Below are 19,915 nucleotides of genomic sequence, written 5' to 3'. Positions count from 1 at the left end.
TAAACACAAAGACAGAAACCAGCCCCCATTGTAACCCGCAGGATCTCTATAATGAATGCTTGGATTAGTTTCTTCCTAAGACAGTAAAGCAAACAACAGAGAATCGGAACCTCGAGATCATGCTTTACAGAACTTAGGGAACTGGGTTTTAAACTGTGCCATTTCAATTGAAGGGGATCTCTGTAAGTACTGATGTGGGCAGTCAGAAGATAAGCCTCATTCAGTACAATGGGAGTTACTTCTGAGGAGACACTAATGGGTTTGTTGTGGGAAAGAGAGCAGTAAATACATAGACAGAAACCAGCCCCTATTTTAACCCACAGGATCTCTATTCAGGGAGAAGCCTCATTGACCACAATGGGAGTTACTTCTGAGGAGACACTAATTGGTTTGTGCAGGGATGGGAAATACACAGGAAACACGCTGTGAACAGGGTCACGGTGAAAGGCACACCCCTGGGCAGGGCTAGTATACCGGAGGTAAATGCGGGGGTTAGGGCACACAGCAACTATACCGGGGAGAACCTGACTTGAGGAAAAGAATTGGACTTCAAGCAGTCTCAGGAAATCCGTTTTTTCCCTGATAAGTTCCGGGGTGGCTCTTTAGAAGATTCACCACACCCCTCCTCCTCTGGGCCGCTGTGGCCCAAGATATATTTGGGGGCAAACCCACCAATTCCTCCTTAGCAATGATTGGCATGGGGGCATCACGCTTGAGAGCTCCTTGTACAAACATGATTCTTTGGATTGGGCAAAAAGCTAGAGTTTCCTGTAGAGGACCATTACTTGGCCATGGGGGTGCATGATTTGGAGCCCCTCAAAGTTTTTTTAAAGGCACAACCCCCCCCCCCCAGTTCCTTCTTAGGAATATTGACAGTGATTGGCATGGGGTGCGTGTGTCACTCTTGAAAGTGATTTGCACCAAAACTAAAAATTGGACTGGACATATTGTTTGGAGTCTTATAGGGGACAGCCTCTAAGTAGTGATGATGTATCACTTGGGGTGGCCCAGGATTTATTTTGGGGTGCAAACCCCATTACTATTTCCACATGGGGAGGGCATCATGTTTTAAACCATGCACAAAACCAGTGCTTCAGGCTGGAGTCACTTCTGGGACATCTCAAGGGAAACAGTCTCCTGGTCATGAGGGTGCATGATTTGGGGCGGCCCAATCCTGATTTGCAAACTTTACTAAGGCTTCTCATGCAGCCCTTTGTTGAATGAGAAACTGGGAACCAGGAACCAACTTCAGCCTGCTTCAGCAGAGAAACGTGCAAAGCAAGGTGTTCGTAAACCTTCCTTTTTCTTTGGTTGCCATACAACAGGAAAGAACAGAAACAGTCCCATGGATGGCAGCAGAGGGGAGGGGTTGGCAGCAAACTCCTGAAAACAGTCCCCCAGCATCAGGGTACCAACTCTTCAGCCAGCTTCCCCAACTGTGCCTTTCTCAGCAATTTGATTTGTTGTAGGATTATAGCAACGGAGCTGTTTCCTGACATGGAGATGAGTGCTGTCACTTTGTAAGTGGGGGAGATCAGCTGCTGTTCAGAGTCCAGGTGCAGAGACCAGCTGAACTGTTGGCAATTCTAGATGCAGCTGAAAAGTAATACTAAAAATACTTTAAACTGCCTCTTTTAAAAGGAACAAGAGAGTGAGGAAAGCAATTAAAAGCAGAACAGCAACGTGTGTGTGTGTGTGTGTGTGAAATCTAAACTATGATTTGAAAAATACAGATATTATTATTCTGTAAGGGAAACGGAAGCCATATGTTACTTACGATAAGAAAAACATTGGCGGAGTTCCCTGTACAACTCTCACCCTGCTGCCAATTTCCATTAGAAAGTCTACATTTGCCCACTATTATTAGATGCTTCTGTCAATTCTCTTGCCTCTGAACCAGATTTCTTCAGCAACACTTAGAAAATCTTTAATTTCCTTATGCTAATAGTGCTTTGTCCTGTTGCTGGCTAACTTTGATCGTTATTCACATACCGAGCCAAATGATCCCTATCACTTGACAGTTTCCTGTCAACAGGAAAACAACCCCACAAAGGCTGCATTTTAAAAACAATTAAGGGTGCAGTCCTATGGGGATAGGTGGCCGCCTCCAAATTGGAGGTGACCGCCTATCCAATGCAGGGCAGGAGAAGCATGAAGGGCATCCCTCTGCACTTCTCCTGCCCTGCATTTGTGGCTAGACAGCCAATTGACCAGCATTCCCTCCTTCCCCGCCCCGGAACGCCCCCTGGAATGCCCTGTTTTGGCCGCTCCGTGCTCTCTTCCAAGTGCAGAGTGCGGGGCTTTTCCGGGCTGCCTGCAAGGCAGTGAGGGAAGGGTGGAAGGTCAGTTCTTCGGGAACCAACGTTAGAGCATGGGTTCGGAGGTCAGTTCCCAGAAACCCACATATCATCATCTTCTTCTTCTTCTTCCTCCTCTTCCTCTTCCTCTTCCTCTTCTTCTTTTCATTTTTATACCGCCCAATAGCCAAAGTTCTCTGGCTGGTTCACAATTTTTTTTAAAAAAATTGCTCCCTAAGGGCGTAATCCTAGGCACATTTAGACAGAAAAAGGTCCTACAACTACCAGCATTCCCCAGCCAACCAGACTTGCTGGCTGGGGGATGTTGGGAACTGTAGGACTTTTTCTGTCTAAACATGCATAAGATTGCCCCCTTAAGATGCAATGCTATTCATGTTTAGACAGAAAAAAGGCCTACAACTCCCAGCATTCCCTAGGCAGCACAGCTAGCTGGGGAATGTTGGGAGTTGTAGGACTTTTTTTTCTGTCTAAACCTGCACAGGATGTGTCCTAAATAACACTGAAGCTGAAACATGCTGCCTGGCCTCCTCTGTTAGGTGCAGGGTTGGCTTGGCCAGGCCAAGGCATAACTTGGTATGGCCTCCCTCAAACTGGTACCCTCCAGATGTTTTGGATTACCTCTCCTATCATCCCCAGTCAGAAGGGTCATGGTGGGTGGGGAAGGTAGGAGTTGTAGTCGAACACATCTAGAGGGCCTGTGCTAGGGAACACTGACCCAGTAGATCATGGAATACAAGAGCAAAGATAAGAAGCTGCCTTATACCAGGTCAGAGTTCATCTAGCTCAGGACTGGACACTCAGACTGGCCACAGTCCTCCATAGTCTCTGGCAAAGCTCTTTTCCATCGTCAGCTGGAATCTGGCTTCCAGTTACAGGAAGCCAGATTCTGGCTGAACTTCAGGAAAAATGTCCTGACTGTTAGAGCAATACAGTAGTGGAACCAATGACCTAGGGAGGTGGTGGGCTCTCCCACACTGGAGACATGCAGGATGAGGCTGGACAGCCATCTGTCAGGGATGCTTTGACTTGGATTCCTGCACTGAGCAGGGGGTTGGATTTAATGGTCTTGTAGGCCCCTTCCAACCCTACTGTTCTGTGATTTTATGATATGATTCTATGATCTATTACCTGATCCTTTCACCTGAAGATGCTGGCAGAGACTGAACTTGCAACTTTCTGCATGGCCAAGTCTGTGCTCTACCACCAAGCTATGATCCCTTCTTCCCATGGACAAAATCTGTTCAGTCACGACAGGACATGGGGGGACCCAGGTGGTGAAGTTACAGCACCTGTTAAGTAGATGGCAGCAAGAGGGAATTTCAGCACGTGCATTAAGATGTTTGGCGGCTGTAGTCAACAAGTGGACTGCAGTCAACAAGTCAATGTCCAACACACACTTCCTGTACTGTTCAGTGGGAAGCAGCAAGGAAGCTCCCCTAAAGCAGTGTAGAGGGAAATGTTGAAGTGCAAGCCCTCATCACGACAGTCCCCTAAAATGCAGACAGCTTTGTTGATCAGAATGGTTCTGACCCGGAGCGGATTCACTGGCCCACTGACATTGGAGCCACCAGCCTCCACTGGGCTGACCAAGCAACCAGATGAACTCAGTCTTGTCCACTTTGGCAGGGTTTCAGTCTCCCCACCCAGCTACTCTGGGCATCTCTACAAATAAATGAAAACATGGCTTTTCAAAGAAAAAGACCAAAACTTAGTTAGGAAGCTAAGATGTCAGTATGGGTATAGGTATTGTCCAGTGTTTTGCATGTATGACCTTCTGTCTCTGGGCAGAAACAAGTGCTGTGCTGAAAACTTCTCCCACATTTCGTTCGACCATTCTCAGTCAGTTTGATGGAAAAGAAATTGCTTTCAAAACGAAATTCAGAGGAGAACATGTTGGAGAAATTCTCATGGGTTAGGTCCTAGGGGATGTCCATTGCCAAGAAATCCAGCCCTTTTTGTGCTCGCTGGACTTCTACAACAGCCCAACTCAGCTTTCTCTTGTGAGCTCAGCCGCATGGTTTCCCAAGTTCCGAAGACTTTTAACACTTGGGGGGGGGGGCTTGGCTGTAATTTGCACAAATGGAGATTTGCACAAATTGCAGCCACAAATTGTGCAAATGTTGGTTGTGAATTGCACAAATTTGCATCATCTGTGCAAATTTCAGTTGTAAATTGTGCAAAATTGCATAGTTTGCACAAATTATGCCCGCAAAATACGCAAATTTGTGCAATTTACAGCCAAAATTTGTGCAAATGTTTTTTATGCAAAAATGTTTTTTTACAGAAATTCCACCAGCTCGCCCAACTTGTGCACTGAGTTGGGCCAGCTGGCAGAAGACGGAATGGAGTCCAGGGGCTGAGCTGATGAAAGCTCATTGAATTCAACCCTGCCAACCGAATTCCTCTGACATCCTTGTTGGGTTCAGGTTCCTTGTGCTTACCTTACCTAGGAAGCAGCTGAGGAGTGAGCATGAGTGTCCTGTCTTTCACTGTATTTATTTTATTTAATTTCTTAACTTTCTTAATTGCCCATCTGGCTGGTCAGCCGGCCACTCTGGGCGATGTACAACATTACAATTTAAAACAGTAAAATCATACATTAAACATTATTTAAAAATACCCTAACCCACCCCAAATGCCTGCCAAGTTTTCAGTGCGTGGCAGAAGCTCATTAAAGAGGGGGCATGGCGGAGTTCCCTAGGGAGGGAATTCCACAGAGTGGGGGCCACCACTGAGAAGGCCCTCTCCCTCATCTTCACCAGCCTAGCTGTCCTGGCTGATGGGACAGAGAGAAGACCATCCAAGGCTGACCATGTTGACCGGCCTGTCTGGTGTTGCTGGAGGTGCTCCTTGAGGTAGGATTGTACAATCATCTCTCCAGCAGTCTGAAGCCTCCTCAGATTCTCGCACTTCTGTAGGGCTTTTTCAGATCAGGAAGTGCAGGCAGCTTGGGAGGCTGCAAAGCAATGGAGATATAAAAGATAAAATACAGCACCCTCAGCTGCCTTGTAGTGATTTGCAATGCTGAAGAACACCACAGAAATTCGTTATAAAACACCCGGAAAATGAAGCCAAGAGGTACGCAGATTGGACCTTCAAGGACATGGCTGAAGCATCATTTGAGTTGTTGAAAGACAAAGAGACTCCTCAGAATAAATCATAGGCTGCTTGATATAATTCCCAATGGGTGGGAAGGCCTGGTTGGCTGGGGCCCAGGAGAGGGCCTTCTCTTGAGGCCACGCTGTGCAACTCCTTGCCACAGGAGGTCTTTCTGTTTAGCTCCCTGTCGCTTGGCTTTTCACTACTCATTTAATACATTTTTATGATTTAACTGTTGTAAGTTGCTTTAAGCTGATTCGTAAGCTGTTCTTGCATGTCTAACTTGTTTTATTTGCTTAGTGTTTTATTGATTGTCGTTTTTTGTGTACAGATGGACCTTTGTGTGTGTATGTGTGCGTGTGTGTATTTATGATGTAAGTCACTTTGCGTTATGGCAATATAAATCCTCTCAATAACAAACAATAATCCCACCGCTCTTTTGCTCTCATGGACAATGAGGGACAGGGCATGTTAGCATCATACTGAGTGAGGGCATCAGTTTCTTGGGCTTTAAATTTATATCTTCTTGTGGCTAGTCCATGTCTCCTAGCAGGGGGTTGGAGGATCCTGGTGTTGGGAAATTCAATAATTAGGAATATAGAGGGCTGGGTTTATTCTGAGTGTGTTGAATGCATAGTGACTTGCCTATGTGTAAAGGTTACAAGCATCACATGCTGTGTGGATAGGCTGGTAGATAGGTCAGGTCAAGAGTAGAAATGCCCTATAACGCCCAGCATTCCCCAGCCAGCCATGCTGGCTGGGGAATGCTGGGCGTTGTAGGGCATTGTAGGGCTGGGCGTTGTAGGGCATTTCTCTGTCTAGACATGCGTAGGATTGCAGCCTTAGTGTCTTTTATGCCTTCCTTGACTCTGCTCATGAACCACACTGGCATCCTCTTGGGCCTTCCCGCCCACGTCTACCAAGAGGCTTTGAGGATCAGCACCATGGTGTGTGGCGAGGGGGTTAACCTTTCCTCCCATGCCATAGTCCTGGCTAAGATTGCAGCCTATGGCGGGGGTAGGCAACTGATGCTCTCCAGATTCTTGTAATACAAACGCCCATAAGCCCTGACCATTGGCCATGATGACTGACGCTTATGGGCGCTGTGGTCCAAAACATCTGAAAGATGCCAGGTTGCCTATCCCAGCACTAAGGCTTCCTTTTAAAAGAAGGAATTCTCCCTCCCCCTGGCTCGAAGGAGAACAAACAAAAGCACCCTCTGGCATGACACATGTAAAAGAATGATCAGATAAGGGGGTGGGGAGGAATTGAGGAGCATATTGCAAAAAAAATAAATTAAAAAAATGGGTTGGATCTGATGGTCACTTTGCATTAGCAGAAAGCATTCCTGCCCACGCAAGGCATGGAACCTGATTCCCCCAATCCTCTTGCAGGCCTCCGCTGTGTCCCAAACTGTTTTGAAGGTCCCCCAACTCTCAGGAACAGCTCTTTGTGGGAGGACAAGGGGGTCTGCGGTGTGCTGGGGGAATTGGTGAAAATGGGGTGCCCGGCTGGTGTGAAGGTAGGCACAAAGTCACCATTGGATACAACCCATTAAGATCAACAATAATAATTTCATTATGCCAGGAGAAGAAAAGCGACTGAATGGTTAGAGGTCCAAGGAGTGAAAGTAGTACTAAAGGACGCTGGGGAGGAGACTGCAGAGAACCGGAATCCTTTGCAGCTGTGTTCACTACAGAAGATATTAGAAAGTGATCTGGGCTCGAACCAATTTTGGCAGCCTTTGCAGCTGTCTGTTTTGTTTCTTCTTCCTCAAACTATTAACCCCCCCCCCCAGTGGGGAGTCTGAAGAACTCCGTTAAACAGGTGACAAGAACTGACTTTCTAGGGCTTATCAACCTATTAGAAGGCTCACCTCAAGCCTTATGAGGTCTGGTCCTCCTAGCTAAGAAGGAAAAATCATGGTGTGGGTAGGAAGGTCTGTTTTTATACACATGGGAGATACAGAAAGTACGTAACAAATGCGTATTACAGTGTCTGTTCAAATATAGACCAGGATTTCAAAAAGAGAGCATTCCTTGGAGAGCAAAGAGCAGTTTCAACAGGTATCAGGGGGGTGGGGGGAGTGCTTTGTGGAAGGAGTACAGCTGTTGAGTAAACCGAGAAAACCCATTACTGTAGAAAAGCATAACTAAGTCATACGAAGTGCAATGAAAATACTCGGAGACAGTATTTTTGAAACGGAAAAATGATGCCAGCCAGGGGCTGTAATCTTCATCACTGTAGCCTTAAAATACAGAGGGATTGACTAAATGTGGGTGTTTTTTTTTTTTTTTAAATTGTGTTAGTATAAAGTCATCTCAGATTTGTAAAAGGAAATGCTGAGAGAGAATGCACATTTATTTATTTATTTATTTATTTATTTATATTGTGCCTTTTTTCCTCTTTCAGGAACCCAAGGTGGCTTACATAACCCTTCCATTTTATCCTCACAACAACAACCCTGTGAGGTGGGTTGGGCTGAGAGGCTGTGACTGGCCCAAAGTCACCCCGTGAGCTTCCATGGCCGAGTGGGGACTAGAACCCGGATCTCCCGGCTCCCAGTCCAACACTCTAGCCGCTACACCACGCTGGCTCCAGCATTTTAATAGACTGAACAAACTTGAGTTCTTCTGCTGGCTTTGGTGCAAATGAAGGCAATATGAGCCATCTACAGAAAGAGTAGAAGAGCTTGGCACATTTAAATGCATTGCACAAATATTTTACTTGCAAAAACAGAATAGCATAATGTAAAGTTCTCTGGAGATTACCATTACATGGATTTTTGGATTTTATTATATTTCACAGTATATAAATATCGAAATAAATATATAAATTATCATGGCAAAGCTAGGTTACGCTTGCTCTCTCTCTCTCTCTCTCTCTCTCTCTCACTCACTCACACACACACACACACACTTCCATCTTGCAATGGATCTGGTTATACATATTGTTCCAGGCATCCCACTTTTCTGAACAACAAGAAGTTCCAGAGGTGCAGGGCTTACCCAGTTTTGGCTCCCTTTGGAAGGAGATCACTGAAGGCTGACAGGTGTTTTGCAGTACTGTGTTTATTTACAAACTCATAGGTTGAGCATAGGTGGAAACACATCGTGGACTGCCAAATTCCACTGCTCCCACATCAAAAGTGTTTTGAGGTGTGTATTCCATGATAAAATGCATTCAAAAATAAGTATTTCAATACAATTTTTGTGCATTTCCATCCATAGATTAATGTGGAAATGGGACGGAAGGGACTTATGAGTGAACACATGTGAAACTGAGATGGACCAGAAATAGACTGATCTGGCCAGGAATCCTGAAGAACTGCATAGGCATCCCAACACCTCCTCAAGAGGTAAAATAGGAACATAATGGGGGAGATATTTTATAAGAACAGAAGATAGGCACTGTCTGTGGTCAACGGGGACAATTGGAGCATGTGCAAATGTTAACTTCTCTTTCTGGCTCCCACCGGCTGCACGTACTCCTAAAAATGCAGGATGGATGGAATGGAATGTCACTTATAGCATCTGCACATGCATCTGCATGTTAAAATTCAACAGAAAGCAGATCCACCCTTCAGTCTGTATTTCTTCAGGAGAAACACACCATTATCTATTTAACACTTTGGGAGCCACTTATGAAATGCAAAACACTGTCGCTGGGATCTCATAAGGGTGACTTTTGCTAGCTAAGGGCACAATCCTAGGCAGATTTAGACTAAAAAAAGTACTACAACCCCCAGCATTCCCCAGCCAGCATGGCTGGCTGGGGAATGCTGGGAGTTGTAGGACCTTTTTTCTGACTAAACCTGCATAGAATTGCACCCTACATATTTTTTAATTGTAAATAATAACAAGAACAATAATACTGAAACTACATTAAGAAGCTCAGCATACTGGAGGTTTGACTGTATATCATACACGTTGGTCTATATATAACAGAAAATGTTAAATCACAAAGGAAAAGATCCAGCACAGTTGGGGTTTGTTCCTGGGCATTGCTATGCTAGTTCTTCGATAAATCTATTGTCCTGCTGCCTCCCTTCCCTTACTCTTATCATATTTCACCCTTGCCACTAGGGATGTCAGAGAATTTCGCCATGAATCTCGGGGAGGCCGAATGCCAGCGCATTCGGCCCCCCGAAATCGGTGGCGAAACGGTCTGCCCCACTGCCCCCCCCGGGACGGGACTTAACTTGGGCGAATCTCCCTGGAGGCGGCGGCTACGGCGGTGGTTCAGCGGCGGTTCGGCGGCAGCGGCTGCGGCGGCCGGTCTTCCGACCGCCTGCCGCTGCCACCATTTCCAAGTAAAGATTTACGTAGCCTATCAAGGCTAGATTTTTAAAAAATACCATGATAGGCTATGTAAATGTTTACGTAGCCTATTACGGCTGAGTGGAAAAAAAAAAAACCCCGCACGTAGACTACGGTGAAAATAAGGGGAATGCAAATAGCGTAGACACTACACTATTTGCGTTCCCCTTATTTTCGCCGTAGTTATGTAAATGTTTACGTAGACTAGATGTGCCAAAATAAGGAACGCAAATGGCGGTGCCCATGGGCGCCACCACTTGCATACGCGCGGGTTTTTTTTTTTCCCACTCAGCCGTGATAGGCTACGTAAACATTTACGTAGCCTATCACGGCTGACTGCAGGGACGCAAATGGCGGCAGCTACGGCCGCCGCCATTTGCAGTCCCAGCAGGACAGGATTCGCAGCAGGAGGGATGGGGCGCCTCCGCCCCGGCCAGAATTTCGGGGGGGACGGATGGGGCGCCTCCCCCTCGGCCAGAATTTCGGGGGGGAGGGACGGGATGCCTCCCCCCCGGCCAGAATTTCGGGGGGAGGGATGGAGCGCCTCCCCCCCACCGCGAATCAAATTTTGTCACAGGTAAGTGACTTTCGTACATCCCTAGCTGGCCATATTCTCCAGTAGATCCCATGGCCAGCGTGGCGTAGTGGCAAGAGTGTTGGACTGGGAGCCAGGAGATCCGGGTTCTAGTCCCCACTCGGCCATGGAAGCTCACTGGGTGACTTTGGGCCAGTCACAGCCTCTCAGCCCAACCCACCTCACAGGGTTGTTGTTGTGAGGATGAAATGGAGAGGAGGAAGATCATGTAAGCCGCCTTGGGTTCCTTGCAAGAGGAAAAAAGGCGGGGTATAAATGCAACAAATAAATAAATAAATAATGGTCAAAGCCTTTTCCGACCGTTTTTGAAAACCTCAAAGACCATTCCCTTTGAGGCCATTCCCTATTGGTCATGTTTTGCATTTTTAATATCATGTCTTACTTATTATGCATACTTACTGCCTCTCCTAGGTGTAGATTCCTAATAAGGGGGAGTCCTGCTGAGGAGGAACAGTCCCTCACCTAAATATTTTCCCCCCTGATCTATTAAGAAAATACCCAGGGGTGAGGGCCAAGGCTCACCACAGTGCCAGCAGCTTGGAGAGTGTGTGAGGCTGTGAGATTTCTCCTGGGCTCCTGCTGGCTCCCCGAGCTGTCCTTCAGCCTCACCTCTGTCTGCCGCTCCTCCTCCAGCAAGTATTTAAGGCGTGGCGCGCCTCTGTGGCACGCAAAGCGCAGCACGAAATGCACGCTTGGTGCCATACTTTGAGATGCACGAGGGACGCACGAGTCCTTCCTTCCTTCCTTCCTTCCTTCCTTCCTTCCTTCCTTCCTCTCTCTCTCTCTCTCTCTCTCTCTCTCTCTCTCCTGTTTAGGTTGTGTTGTCGATTTTAATGATGGTTCTAACTCGGAAGCGGCGCAAATTAAGGGTGGATAATTCTGCCTCTGGAACTTCCCCTAAGCTTAAACAACTTTGTATTGACAATTTTATAACCCACCCTGTCACATCAGCTGCACATAGACATGTGGGGGAGGACTCATTTTTTCTTAAAGAACCCATGCCAATGTCTGATAAAATCGCAGAAGACATGGACGATCTTATGGCACGAGTTTTGGATGAACCACTTGAAGACAGCCTGCTCTCAGCGGACTGCCCTGATAAAGCAGACTTGGATGCCTCAGTTGATGCTGCAGTCTCTCATCTGGAGCAGGATAAGAGAGCACTTTCCTTTAGTCTGCCCAGTCTCCTGCACGACAATGATTTGGAGACCCTCTCTAAACACTGTCTCCTGACCTCCAAAGTGATTATTAATTTTTTTCAGGAAATCCAGGACATTAGGTTGATGGTGACAGGCTTTAAATCTTACTTAGAAGCGTTTGTTGATTCTGTTGGCCAGGGTTTTCTGGTGGTGAACAAAGAACTACCGACTATAGTCACAGAGGAGGAAAGTTCCATTTCAGAGCTCTCTTTGGACAATTCCTCCTCTTGTTTGCAGGATATTGCCCCCCTGCTGCCTCATGCTTGTCGAGGAGGCAGGCTGGTTGGTTCCTTTTTTCTTTTCTTTTTAAACCAACAAAACACAACAACAACATAAACACACAATACACATACACTAAAATATCTCTTAAGATTGTAAGATATCTGCCTTTGGCTCCCCTTACACAACAAATGCTTATTATTATTTTCTAGTTCTTATCTTAGTTGTATATCATACATTGAGTTCACAGACATTATCTCATTTCTTTCCAAGCACAACAAAATTTTAGATTTACATTGTTCTTTTTTTCTTTTATAGAAAATTCATGGCAATCTTCTCTCTCTCTCTCTCTCTCATTAAAAAAACAAACAGAACAACAAACATACAGCTACAGGAGTACATAGGATTTTTATTGTATCAGCAGTATTGTCAATAACCAAGAGTATCATGCTCTGAAATTGTGGGTCCTACGATTGCTGGGTGGGGCATGCTGGGAGTTGTAGGACTTATTTCTGTGTAAACATGCATAAGATTGCGCCCTAAGTCTAGTGCAAGAGATAGTTGAGTTTTTTTTTCTTTTTGCTTTGTGATCACACTAACTTTATATATATAAAGAACTTGGCTCCAAAATGATTTTGATACATTACCAATCCATGTGGAGATACAGGCCTTTGATTCCACATTGCCTCCAGAAGGGGGCTGGAGCTTCACGGCAATCCTTATATGTTTTCACAATAAATTAAGGGAGCAATCCTATGGCTGCTAGTCATAGGATACGTCGATTCCCAGAGAACTGACCTTCCCCCCGCTTCCTGCACTGCCTCGCAGGCAGTGTGGAACGGCCCTGCGCTCAGAAGAGGAGCATGGAGCCGCGAAAACAGGGCATTCTGGGGGGCGTTCTGGGGCAGGGAAGGTGGAAATGCCGGTACGACACATCCTATGTGTCGTCCGGCAGCCACTTCCCCCGCTCTGCCTCCCCGCGGCTAGACAGCCAAAATTGGCTGTCTAGCCGCAAATGGAGGGTGGCTGAAGCGTGGAGGGGATGATTCCCTCCATGAATCTCCTGCCCTACATTGGATAGGCGGTGTCTTCCAAGTTTTGAGGCGGCCGCCTATCCCAATAGGATTGCGCCCTAAGAAAGATCTGTAACTGCGCTTTTCGTCACAGTATTTACAAACGCCCCCCCCCCCGATGTTAGTCATGCAGCTTACAGATATTTCCAGGAAGCTGTTGAGGAAAGGTAGAACCCATTTAACAAGTATTTTACCAAACAGCGTTCCCTCCTTTTCTTTGCAAAAACAAGCTATGGTCAAATCACCATGAGAGAGTTTGAAAAATTCCCAGAGTACTCAAATACAGCATTCCTGTCATCTTAAAAACTTAGGACAAAAGCCATTGCAGCTAACAATTAATTCAATGCGTCAGCATCTGGGGCTGGCTGCTGGAGAACACACACACACACACACACACACACACAGTGGCTGTGCTATATCCACACACACAAATTCCACACTTGAGAGAATTCTACACTTAAAGATGATCTTAATTTTTTACAAATAAATAAATAAATAAATAAAATTTAAAAACAGCATGTGCGACCAGCCCCATCTTTATGCAGTTTTAGGTGCACAAAAGAATGTTTTTGTACCATTTAGCTTTTTATGGCTTTTCATATAAGGTTGGCTCTGCTCTCTGTGGTTTTAATGACAATTTAATTTTGCTGGTTTGAATTTGTTTGAATGCGCTTTTTCTTTTTGAACACCCTTCTGTCAACATAGGGTAGATTCTGGATCCAATCCATTAAAAAAAAAAAAGGTGATCGGGAGGATGTGCCCATAGACTTATACGCAAATAGAGTCATGAATCTTGTGTATAAGTCTATGTGTCCATAGGCTTATACGCAAGATTCACGGCTCTATTTTGCGTATACTGTAAGTCTATGGGCACATCCTCCAGATCGCCTTTTTTTTTTAAGACGTGGCAATCGGCAGGGACAGGGAGGAGGCGAATGGCTCTGGCTGGCAAGAAGCAGCCGAGTGCTGTTCCGCCTCCAGTCCTCCTGGAGCGGAGGTACGTGGTTCTGATCCGCTGTGGATTCCTGAGGCCGGATTCCAAAGAATCCGGCCTCATTTGAATCCGCAGTGGATTTCTCTGACATCCCTACTTGTCATTTCCCTAGTATGCTATCTACTCCACTTCCGTGCTCCCTTTGACAACTGGAACATATTGAGGAAATTGACCTGGTAAGTCTACATGTAGTCTTTCTATATGCACTGCCAAATCTGTGCTCTTTCGCACTTGCAAAAGACCAACCAAAAGAAAGAAAGAAAGAAAAGAAAGAAAGAAAGAAAGAAAGAACGAACATAACCCCACTTGTGCAATTCTGAAGCACTGCATTTTTTATTTTAAAAAGGTGGTAAATGAAGTAAATGCCCCCAAAAGTTGTAGCAATGGAGTGGGGAGGGAACCGGGATGAGGAGCTGAGACAGGTTGTGCTGCAAAGGACACTGGGATACATGTAGGGAGTGGGCTGGAGGACTGATGGGGAAACAAGCCATGCCGAGGCACCATGTGCCAGATCGTCTGTCCAGAGTAATGTGGGTTGGCAAGCGAACAACTAACCCACGGTGGCTTATCCTCCAGGATGGCTTAGCATTATGTGCTAATCCACCCTGTGTGTCGGGCTGTGTGGAGCAATTGCCCTCATGTTCTTCCCAGAGGCATCTGGTTGGTTATGGTGAGGAACAGGAAGTTGGACTGGATAGGGCTTTGCCCTGAACCAGAAGGCCTCTTCTTATGTTCTTATTTTCTTACCAGATAAGGGTTTCTTGTTAGTGCAACAGACGTTAGGTCATGTTCTACGTTTTGAGCCAATCACAGTTGTGTCTCCCCACAATAATCAAACTAGGTAAATGGAGGGATGTCAATACGCTTTCCATACCATGGCCAGAGCAGAAAGAATATTTGCAAATAGTGTAAATTTGCCCAAAATTTCACATTTTGAATGCAAACATTCAGGTTTTGTATTTGTGTTTATATTGAAACATGCACCTAAAATGTCAGGTAAATGTTAAGTAAATCTAAATGGTTTAGATATGTTGGCATCTGTTGATTTCTGTTTTGGCAAACTAATACTATAGCACGTCACTACTAATATAATAGCATGTCAACTGTCAGATGCATATCAGCTAGCAAAGATTTCATTTATTACTTTTATATTCCGTGTTTCCCCCAAGGAGCTCAAGCTGGCATATATGGTTCTCTCCCCTCTTTATTCTCACAACAGTCCTGAAAGTTAGATTGGGCTGTGAATATTGAATGGGCCAAGGTCACCCAGTGAGCTTCATGGTTGACTAAGGATTTGAACTTGGGTCTCCCTAGCCCCAGCCCAACATTTTAATCACTGTGCCCGAGTGATTCTCACATATCAAATATTTTGCATGTATTCCATCACTCAAAGAATGTCTGATAATATTCAGCTTAAAAATTCACAGAGAATTGTGGATTATTTGGGGGAGAAAATTCATTTCCATTGTTGCCACTTCCTTATTCATCCTGATGAATCATGCTATTATTATTTTTATTTTATTTTATTTTTACAGCTCATCCTGGTTTTCCTGAGAATTCATCATTCTGCAGCACATAGATGATGTGCAAGGTGCCTGTCTGTATGATGGCATTAATCAGGGTGACTTCAAACCACAAACTCTGGACTGTATTTATCATCGTCTTTAAATTCATGTCCTTTATATCCATCATGTTCTACTGGAGAATCACCCAGAATGGCAATGACAAGAGATGGCGCTACAGTCTGCCTACAGAGGTTAAGTGTCCTCCTTCTCCTCCCATGCTGATTTCCAGATGGTCTTCTCAATCACCCAAGGACATATATTTCCTGGAAACATCCGAACGAACCAACCCCAGCTTCCTGTTTATGTGTTCTGTTGAATCAGCAGCTAGGGTTCACCCGGAATCCAGAATTCTTGTCCTTATGAAAGGCTTGGCAAAGCACAATAATACTTTGCCCAACCATTTGGGCATCTCCTTGCTTAGCTGCTTCCATAACCTTGAGGTCAAACGACTGGATCTGAATGACCTTTTCTTGGACACTCCCCTGGCTGATTGGTATTCCCAGGCTCAGCAGAGATGGGAACCGTATTTCTTGCCCATCCTTTCGGATGCCTCCCGAATTGCCATCATGTGGAAATATGGTGGCATCTACTTAGACACAGACTTCATCATCCTCAAGAACTTAAATAACCTCACAAATGTACTCGGTATGCAGTCCAAGTATATACTGAATGGGGCCTTCCTCTCATTTGAGCCCAAACACATCTTTATAAAGCTTTGCATGCAGGATTTTGTGGCTAATTACAACCGCTGGATTTGGGGCCACCAGGGCCCGCAGCTCTTCACCCGGATGTTTAAGAGGTGGTGTTCCATCCATAGCCTCCAGAGCAGCAAAAGCTGTAGGGGTGTCACAGCCCTCTCACAAGAAGCCTTTTATCCCATCTGCTGGCAGGATTGGAAGAAGTATTTTGAAGTGGTGAGCACTTCAGAGCTTCCTAAACTTTTTAAAAACACCTATGCAGTGCATGTCTGGAATAAGAAAAGTCAGGGCACTCAACTTGAGATCACCTCTAAAGCCTTATTAGCTCAACTGCATTCCCACTACTGCCCTTCTACCTATAGCCTAATGAAGACCTATCAGCAAAGGGACAAGGCCTAGCTGCTTCCTGCTTATGGGTACAAACAAAAGTCAACCAAAGTGTTCAGCTGTGGCAGTTTCGAGGTCCATTTGACAGTATTCTTGCCTAGAAGCGTCAGCACCTGCTGCTGAACAGATGGGTTGCCACCTCAATGCTTCAAAGAGCAGTTGAATGGTGCTAAGGTCCACCATTTTAACATGAGAATATTTTATGAGGGACAGTCAACATCTGCAATGTGTTGCACAAACATCCTCAGCCTGGATCTAAAACAAACGAGTCACTTTTAAAGGGGAGAAAGGGGTATCTGGAGGGCATGATGTTGCAGAACAATGGTTGCCATTTCCCCCCCGAGTCTTAAAATGGTAATGGAGTCTTCGGTTGAAATCACATGTGCTTTACAAATATTTTAATGATCACATCAGAATCGTCTCCTGCTTCTGTTAAGGTGCCTTACTACTAGTGATGTCACTGAAGTTTGAAATTTATTTGGGTTCTTAGAGGAACTCATCTAACTCATAATGCTCTGCTACGTTATGAACTTAGTGAATGTTTCCTCAAAAGTTCTTCTCAAGCTCGGAATGTAACCTGAGTGCCCCCACCCTGGGAACTCTTTCCCTCCCTGGGACCTTGAGCATTCTCAGCAGATGTGGTGCCCTGGAACATGTAATTTCCAATGTGTCTGATGTTCATACTAAGCACTCAGGTGCCCTTGAAATCTCCATTTTCAGGATCTCTAGGACTGAGGTTCTGCCATTACAATGTTCAAGATGTCTGGGAGGGAGAGAGGAGTAGAGGCATCTCAGAGGGTAAGACATCCCCAGGAAAGGGTACAGTGGGGCAGGGAGTGTGACAGTGTCCAAATTTTGAGATAGACCTTTGAAAACACCAAGCTATTTTTTGAGGCTTTAGTGAACAGTTTGTTTTGCAGAGCCCAGATCTGAATCTCACAAGAGAAGTTTACCCATCACTGCTTACCACAGTTCATAAGGTACTCCTTTCCTGCTTCAACTGTCACCACATTCCCACCAGTTAGTCCAGGAGATGACACTTCCTCCAAGCTACCCAGATGTGGACCATACTTCCCTGTGACTAGGCTCAGCTGCAATCCCAGAATCATAGAATCACAGAATAGTAGGGTTGGAAGGGGCCTACAAGACCATCGAGTCCAACCCCCTGCTCAATGCAGGAATCTAAATCAGAGCATCCCTCATAGATGGCTGCCCAGCCTCGTCTTGAATGACTCCAGTGTGGGAGAGCCCACTGCCTCCCTAGGGAATTGGTTCCATTGTCGTATTGCTCTTACAGGAGGTTTTTCCTGATGACATGGCCAGGACCATCTGATACAAGTAAGCATTTTTGGTTGACTGTGGATGTAATCCTCCTTTCTGCATTACCTGTGCAACCACTTAACCACAGGTTGCATTACCTGTGCAACCATTTCCTTCATCATCCCCTCCCTGGTGAAATTGACAGAGTCAGGCGGAAGCCTTCTCAGTTTCACCAATGCTGCCTTCTTTTGGGGTGGGGGCGGGTATTATACACTGCACACAATATGCCATTTTAGGAAAAGAAAGAACAAAAGAAACAGGTGAATAAAAATGAACAAGGATTTTCTCAAGCTTGTTAGTTTCACCAAAGATGGGGAGGGGGTGAAGGCAAAGGAAATTACTATCTGTGAAATTGACAAGATTTCCCCCAAAGAATGTCAGTTTCACTGGAGTAGAGGGGAGGGGGAGAGTGGTGAAGGAAATGGATGCCATGCTGCTCCATGGCTCAAGGTCATGGAGACAGATGGAGAATTGGGTAAGGGATCCATGCCTGTTAATAATGATTGAAGAGACACCTCCATAGAGGGAGAAGATAAAATGTAAAAAAAAGAACAAGAGGCCATTCTCAAATGTGTAGAGACCTCACACACACCAAAAGTGAGTGATGAAAGGCATTTCACATAGAATTTACAGCTGTTTACAGGTGACATATATGGAGGAAGACTGAAATGCAATTGTAAATGGAACTGAAAAGCTGGGTCGAAGCATATGCAAATCTCTCATTCAGGCATGCCAACTGCAGCAGATCAAGCACTTTGATGCCTTTGAAATCAGGGTCACCTGGTAGCCCTCCTGGGCATGTATTACTCAGAGAAAATCCACGTGAGCTGGCGTCAACTCAATAGGGCAGTCAGAGAAGTAAAGGGTTTCCTAGTAGGTGGTTTTCAGTGTCTGATTTGGCAGTTTGACACTGAAAAATGTTAACAGAAGCTTCTAAAGTTTTTGTCTCAGAACATCTACATGGCCTTAGAATCTGCTCTAACTATCGTTATTTGACTCTTGACTATTATAAAATGTTTTTAAGAAGTAACGTGATGCCCAGCAATGAAGAAAAGATAACAAGGTTTAAGATTGTCAGTTGGCTGGTTTTAAACTTACCACTTCACTTCTTTTTCGCCACTTGGCCAGAGGCACTGCCACACACCCCCTTCCCTTTTAAAGCGTAATCCCAATCCTAATCAACGGACAATTTTAAATGAGTCAACATATGCAAATAAAGCTGGCATTTTTCCTTTTTCCTTTTCTGGAGGAGCAGAAACTCTAAGGTTGCTTCCAGACAGATGGCTTCTGGTGCTACCAGTTGAAGGGTGTTTTTGTAGCTATTCCATCTTTTTAATTGACTTTCTGTGGGAAGAAAAACGGTGGATGAAGCTGTGGGAAAACATGGGAGGTTTGCAAATGGAAGATGACACGGTCTGGAACCTACCCTCGCCCCCACTGAATGAAGCAGGGCAATTGCACAATAAAAGCCTCATCTGGAACCACCTTGTGAATGAAGCTGAGAGGAGGAGGAATTTGGGGAAAGCATGGTGGCTTATTTTCAAGTGAGAAAACAGAGAGACAGAAAATTTCTAAAGCAGAGGCTGCTTGGGATGTATTCTAGTCAATGTCACCACTCACTTGAATTGTACAGGACTAGATGAAGCCACTGCGATTAGGGGGGAAAGGGTCAGCAGCCCCACCCCGCCTTCCAATAGCAAGGGTTTCCCCTGCAGTCCTCACCTAGCCATCATAGTAACCTTGGCACTTACTTGGGATCAGAACTAGAACCACAACAGTGGTAAGGGCAAACTTGCTTTGGAGAAATCACCATCTGTATACAGCTTTGGTGGCTTAGAGCTTAAATATTGATCAGTAGCCAGGTTCAAGGAATCCCTAACGATGATCAGTAGTTATGGGAAAATTCCCCCAAGCTTGATTAGGAATAGCATTAGTATAGGAACAGCGCATTGGTTTTCTCAGAGTTCTCTCCTGGCTTCTACTATTGGTGCAGGAAGGCACGTACATTATCACATTGCTCCCTGCATACTGTGGATTGTTCGTTGCCTTTCATTTCATCCCCTGACTTTCACCCCCATTGTCCCACTGAAATTGCCATGGTAGAGAGCTGCTTGGAAATTTGGTTGCCT

General features: G+C 45.4%; 1 protein-coding gene across 6 annotated transcripts in view; it reads left to right on the top strand.

The window, feature by feature from the left end:
* Window positions 1–18,320, top strand: part of A4GALT (alpha 1,4-galactosyltransferase (P1PK blood group)) — a 90,955-nt gene extending 72,635 nt beyond the window's left edge. For 4 of the 6 annotated variants that reach the window (XM_084811204.1, XM_084811200.1, XM_084811202.1 and 1 more), the window contains one exon: window positions 15,352–18,314. In XM_084811204.1, coding sequence (XP_084667330.1) covers window positions 15,396–16,478 — 1,083 coding nt within the window. In that variant the 5' untranslated portion in view covers window positions 15,352–15,395 and the 3' untranslated portion in view covers window positions 16,479–18,314. Of the gene's footprint in view, window positions 1–7,829; window positions 8,264–8,647; window positions 8,776–15,351 lie in introns of those variants that run through there. The other 2 variants (XM_084811203.1, XR_014784493.1) reach the window with 2 other exon arrangements.
* The last annotated feature ends 1,595 nt before the right edge of the window (window positions 18,321–19,915 follow it).

The sequence above is a fragment of the Heloderma suspectum genome, chromosome 7, assembly GCF_057233095.1.
Source record: "Heloderma suspectum isolate Gila_16-S chromosome 7, 16-S_ref, whole genome shotgun sequence".
Lineage (NCBI taxonomy): Eukaryota > Metazoa > Chordata > Lepidosauria > Squamata > Helodermatidae > Heloderma > Heloderma suspectum.
The sequence above is the reverse complement of the archived record's forward strand: the minus strand, read 5'-3'. Positions and strand labels throughout refer to the sequence as shown.